This window comes from Acartia tonsa, chromosome 10 (assembly GCF_053477335.1).
Source record: "Acartia tonsa isolate MP-2025a chromosome 10, ASM5347733v1, whole genome shotgun sequence".
NCBI classification, from domain to species: domain Eukaryota; kingdom Metazoa; phylum Arthropoda; class Copepoda; order Calanoida; family Acartiidae; genus Acartia; species Acartia tonsa.
This window is the reverse complement of record NC_137269.1, coordinates 41510869-41517389: the sequence shown is the minus strand read 5'-3', so window position 1 is coordinate 41517389 and position 6521 is coordinate 41510869. Positions and strand designations below refer to the sequence as shown.

The following is a 6521-nucleotide window of genomic DNA, read 5'->3' as shown; positions in this document are numbered from 1 at the left end:
AGACCAGCACACACTTGTATAGATATAGAATAATTACAAGTATGTAATAATAGTTAGTTCCTGCATCGTATTTTGGACAGGTTTCCGTGGATGTAAAAATTCAAAAAACTTAAGATTTTAACTGGTATTGTTAGCCCAGAAGAGGAGAAGGCCCGGGTTAACAAAACTGGTTTGTATTTTATGATTTTCATTTTAATATTCGTGTAAAATTTTCTGTAATACCGGTTTTGCAGCATGGCTATAGTACCGGTTCTAATACAGCGGATATCAATCGGTTTTGAAGCCATACTAGAATATTAAATTACCTACATAATCTATCTGAATCAGGTATTATTACTGTTTCATTTTAAAATTTGTCTATTAACATTTTTAACACATATTTTTTAAAAGGAATGCAAAGACATATTTTTTAACTCTTATTAAAAGCGAAGCTTTTCTACCATTAGGGTAGGTCCGTTTGAGACAGATAGCTTTTTTTGTTAATTTAGGCATGTTATAATTGTCATATCGATTTCAAACCTGACATGGTGATTCCTGTAGTAGTTAGGTACAATTTAGAAAGCAATGTACCAACTCTATAGTCATTACCAGAATGTCCTTACGTCCATTTTAAACATGTTGATTTTTCTACTTTTTTAACAACAAATTTTTATGTGATCTAATTATCCGTTTATTCTGATTTTTGGTATATTGATTTCGGGGACAACCAAGAACAATGTTATAAGCGAAGCAACTCTATAATCAAGTTCTAAAAATGTAAGTATGTCCATAAACATAATCATGTATCAAGCAGTTTTTCAACATATTTACTTACAATTTTGCTTCGACTCTTGCACTTATACATTCTGATTATTCAGTTCTGACACTATACTAGTGTTAATGTACGTTTGTCTTACTGTTTTAGTGCTTCGCTTTTATGGATGTTGTCATCCTTGTTTTTTAACATCTTATTGGAACTGATAATCTATCAAATTAGTGAACAATTGTATTCCATGAATAAAATAAGAAAAAAATCATTTGTGTTTCTATCTATAGTATTTTATTGTTCTTGACACAAAGTTCCTTGTTAACTCCATGCCTATATGATAAATTTGCATATAGTAATAACATACATACGTACTTTACTTCATATAAGAGTACAAACAATATATTATAAACATTTATGGAAGCGTTAAGGATTTAAGGGATAAGACAAGGGAAGTAAAATTATTTTACATCCCCAAGATGACAAATAAATTACCCCTTCTGTGCAATAAAATAATTAGTTTAAAGGTTTAGACACTCCTAGCTTTAAAGTTTTTAAGCCAAAGAATAACAAAGTATTAAACTTTTGGGTATTAGTACAATTTACAGTCCAATGTCCCCTCCCTCCCTGTGTAGAGTAGAGGTTTAATTAAAGATAAACAACGACGATTATTGCATTTTTTAGATCTTCAAGACAAGGGTCATGTAATCAAAGTCTCGATTCGTTGTAGGGATTAATTACTTATTCTTCAAACTAAATCTGGTTTAAAATTGAATACACCAAATAAATTTTTCATTTAAGAAAAAGATAAATAGGATATCCAATTATATAAAGTAATAAGCTTTTTTGTCAAGGATCTCGCTAACTACTGAACCGATACGGTTCGCATTTACAGTGAAGCTTCTTATAGGTTTTTAAGTATTTTGAGAGCAGGTATTTTACCATCCAAATAAAAAATTTCCCCAACCCCCCCCCAAAAAAATTAAAATTTTCTTTTTCAATTAAAAGTGAAAATGGAGGGAGGGTCGATTTTTCACCCTACCCTACAGGATTCTAGGGGCGCAGCTGCTAGTATGTTTTATATAAAGTAATGCCACTCTACAAGGAAGTTTTTTTTTATTTAGGCAAAGGGTCTGCTGTTTGGTAAAGCACTTTTCCTTAGCGGTTGAGTAGAGAAAAAACTGTTAATAGTTATTTCTCGCATCGTATTATGAACGGCTTTCCGCGGATATAGAATATACAATTATAAGATTAAAACCAGTTTTTTTTAGCCCCGAGGTGCCGAAGGCACGGACTAAATAAAACTGGTTTTAATTTTATGATTGTACATTTTTATATTCGTAGATATAATACGATGTTAGACATAGTTTTTTCGTATGGATGAGAACCGGTTCCTATCCACCGGATTCGAAAAAAGTTTTCTTAACAACTTTTTTTTATCTATTAAGTAATCCAAACTGTAGAAACGTTATTGTCTTTATTTTACTAGTTTAAACAAATTTAATATGTTAATTTATTTATTTTTTGTTTATATGGTGAAATAAGTTAATAATTCTAATTTGTTTTTTAATTTGAATTTTGGCGATAACTTAATTCCTATTTTAGAAATCCAGCAAATATATAAACTTAACACCTTTTAGATATATACTTTGAACTCTTAAGAACCATGGCCAAAATTATTTTTTTTATACAATTTGACTACTTTGTATCATAAATTATTCAATTATCTGTTAAATTAAATATCCAAAGCGATAATGGCCAATATTTTGATGTACATCCGTAATGGTAATACACAAAATTACCCCTTCTAAGATTACAAATAGGGGTTGAAACGTTTTGTGACTCAACTTAATTGACCAACAAACAAAAACTCACTAAAAGTCCGCAATGTCCCCTTTCTCCCCGAAGATTATACATCTAGCTTGTTTACATTTAAATTTTAAAAGATTTTAATTGATTCTCTATTTTTTATACCTAAATCATAAATACTATTGAATGGGTTTCAATATTTTTATCACTTTTATCTTTCTATCGATCAAAATGAACGGAGATACTTTTATCATTTCAAAGATAAGAGTTCAAATAATTTGAGGGGTAGGTTATCAATTTAGGTTTAGTTTAAATGCAATTTGCATGACAAAATTATAATTAAAAATAAATGAAAATTAAGGGTATGTTAGTGGGGGTGAGGTGGAAGTACATTGAAATTACACGCTCATAAGCAGGCATAGAGTAGGGACAAAGGTCATTTATTGAGAATTTCTCATAAACTTGTACTCTGCTCTTTAATCTATGTATATGCATCTCTTTATCCTACCCCATCTCTATCTCTGCAGCATTCTAAATATATGTACACATTGATATAGATACATATATCTTCACGCCAATTTATGTATACTTAGAAATAACTCAAAATTCTTGGAATTATTTGTTTTTGATATTATAGATTGTTCCCCTATATAAATTTGGATATGTCAATATTGTCTTCAGTTTTTAATTCACTAAGCTTCCAAGCATTACTAGATAATTACTACACATACAAAGTTATAACATAACAGATACAACCATGATTTCAGTGGTTCTACTACTAATGTTCATAGTTCTTATTGTTCTGTCACTGCGAGGTAGTCCCAAGCTGCCTAAAAATTTCCCGCCCGGCCCCCAGAGGCTGCCCATCATTGGCAACCTGCACCAGGCCACCTTTGACCTGAAGAAGGCCTTTGAGAAGTGGCGCAGCCAGTATGGTGATATTGTTGGCTTTCAGTTTGGCAACCAGGTCTCCGTTGTCATCAGTGACTTTGACCTGCTCAATACTGTCTTCAAGGATGACAGATTTTCTGGCCGCCCCTCCAACCTCCAGGAAGTGTTCTCTGCCTTTTTTGGCCAGGGCAAGGAGAAATCAACTGGTGGTATTGTGTTCAGCCATGGTGACCATTGGCGTGAACAGCGCAAGTTTGCCTCTCGTACTCTTAAAGACTTTGGTGTTGGCAAATCTGCCACTCAAACAGTGATCAATGATGAGGTTGCTAAGCTTATTGAGGAGCTTGAGCAGGAGACTGATCGTCCCATTGACCTGCGCCTGCGCACCAACCTTGCTATTGTCAACACTCTGTGGCAGATTTTGAACGGTGAAAAGTCTGACATGAACAACCCCAAGATGAAGCGTGTGTTCAAGTCCACCACCGAGTTTATTGTGTCCAACAGCCTTTCTGGACCTGTGATGATCATGCCCTGGCTGCGCCACCTGCCCTACTTCAACCAGCAGTTTGAGAAGGCCCGCAGGTCACCACAGGAAATGCGTGAAATCACCTCTGAATCAATTGAGCGCCATAAGGCCACCTACCAGCCCGACCACCAGAGAGATTTTATTGACTGCTACCTGAAGAAAATGACCGAGACTGAGGACCAACAATCATCATTCTACAAGGATGTTGGAGAGGGAAACCTCCAGAGGTCAATCATGGATCTATTCGGTGCAGGATCTGAAACCACAGCCACCATCCTCTGCTTTGCCTTTAACTATTTGATCAGATACCCCGAGGTCCAGAAGAAAATCCAGGAAGAAATTATTTCTGTTGTTGGCGACAGAACTCCAGAGTTGGATGACAGATCTGTCATGCCCTACACAGATGCCTTTATCCATGAGGTGCTGCGCCACTCCTGCATTGTATACACCACCCCCCATGCTACCACAGAGGAGGTCAACCTCAACGGCTACACCTTGCCCAAGGGAACAGCTGTGTACGCCAACATCTGGTGGATCATGCATGATCCCAACCACTGGGACAAACCTGAACAGTTCAACCCTGCCAGATTTCTGGATGAGCAAGGACAATTCCGCAAGAACGACCGTTGCATCCCCTTCCTGATTGGCAAGAGATACTGCCTGGGCCAGAACCTGGCACAACACGAGCTTTTCCTGTTTCTGACAGGTCTTTTGCAAAAGTTCAGCTTCCGCACCCACCTGGAGGACCCCAGCATGGTGGACATCAACCCCATCGTTGGATTCATGCACCAGTGCCCAGACTTTAGAGTTATCATGAGTGAACGGTAATTGTGCCTTGTAATGCCACATTTTTTTCTACCAGTGGCTTGGCCATTTCTACCTGAACACACACTGACACCTGATAACTGCGCGCTGATCATTGTACCTGAAGTGTTCACACTTTACCTGATTTTTTTATCTATCTGCCCGCCTGTGGCGCCAGCTTTGAGCTGGAGGACTGGATGGCAATCACTACTGCATGGATCTGATATTTATCAATGTAATCTCATGATCATATTTAATATGTAAAGTTTATGTATTTATCTATCAATGTTACCTAATTTTTCCATTCAAATTCATTCAGTTATAAATTTACAGAATATATGATTTTATATTAAATATATATTTATCTATAAAAAAATGACCTGCATTTTATTACTATTTATTACAAGCTAGAATTATTTGGATTTTAAAAATCGCGCAACCTCGTTATGAATAAATTAATAAATCCTCGAAGTACATAAATAATTGAAAGTACATCAAGACGACATCAAACTAGAGCGCACCGCTACAAGAACAAAAACAATAAGTTCCATAAGTACCACAGTAATAACACGCTAACAACATTGATGATAACAAAACTTGAAAGTGCTAGGTGTTTTCATACAAAATGTGCAAATTAAGCCAGGAATGGAGGGGACATTGGACTGGTTTTTACACTAGTCCCCAAAGTTGTATAATAACGTTTTATTATTGATTGACTCAAAAATTTTAGGAATATTGTTGAATTTTTATTATTTAGTTCATTAAGTTGGGTGGCCAAACGTTTTAACAATTGTAATTACAAAAGGTGAATGATCAATTTATGGCCATTGTCTCAAACCTTTAGATCCCTGCAATTGAGAAATAATAAAAATAAAGAGGGGGGAGGGGATATTCTATCCTATGCCTAACCCCTGCGGGGACTATGCAGGTGGTGCCGGGGCTATCTAGTATCCAAAACAACCTAATCTAAAGTAATTAACTGTTACATAAAACAAAACAAGACAAAAAAAACGCTAAAAATATTTGCTTTTCTAAAGTTTTCTTATAAATGAACCTAATTTAAATATGATGAAATTCGAATATCCAGTTTGAAATGAAATCATCAACACTTATTTTTGTGATTATTGTTATAAGATAATGATAAAGTATTACTTCATGTGAATAATCATGTATTTTCTCGTGACCATAGAGATAATCCAGATCATCCACGTGTAATGGGTGGCGATACTCTAACACCCAAGGATATTAGTTTTAGTTTCTTCTATCAGACAACCAACCCTTTGATTGCACCACCTTTGTCTGAGAAGTTCTAATTGTGCATGGTAGTGAATAGCGCCTGTTTATGGGACAATGCACTTCTCCTACTCTTACTATTTATGTCCCGCACCTGACATAGCTGCAGTAGGAACCATTTTTAACATCTTTGAGTGTCGCCTATTTTTTTCGACAAGAAAAAACCTATAATTTGATGTCCATCTCCAATGATGATACACTAAACTCTCATTCCGTAGATTACAACTGGGGGTTGAAACGTTTGGACACTCAATATTATGAACCATCCAATCAAAATTCAATAAAAGTCCAAAAGTTGTTGAGACAACAAATTAGAAAACGTTTTTTATAAAAAAAAAACTTTGGGGACTAGTTTAATAAACATACTAATGTCCCCTCCCTCCCTACTCTAATATAATAGTAATTTATTCTTTTTTAAAATTGTACTTCTTTTTGTAAATAAGGGCTAATCAA

The 6521-nt window shown here is 35.2% G+C and overlaps 1 protein-coding gene across 1 annotated transcript; it reads left to right on the top strand.

Moving 5' to 3' along the window:
- Nucleotides 1-3218: 3218 nt before the first annotated feature.
- LOC145330067 (cytochrome P450 2B1-like) lies at nucleotides 3219-5151 on the top strand. Its single transcript, XM_080174612.1, has one exon. The coding sequence runs from the start codon at nucleotides 3312-3314 to the stop codon at nucleotides 4797-4799; it is 1488 nt and encodes a 495-aa protein (XP_080030738.1). The 5' UTR covers nucleotides 3219-3311; the 3' UTR covers nucleotides 4800-5151.
- Nucleotides 5152-6521: the final 1370 nt, after the last annotated feature.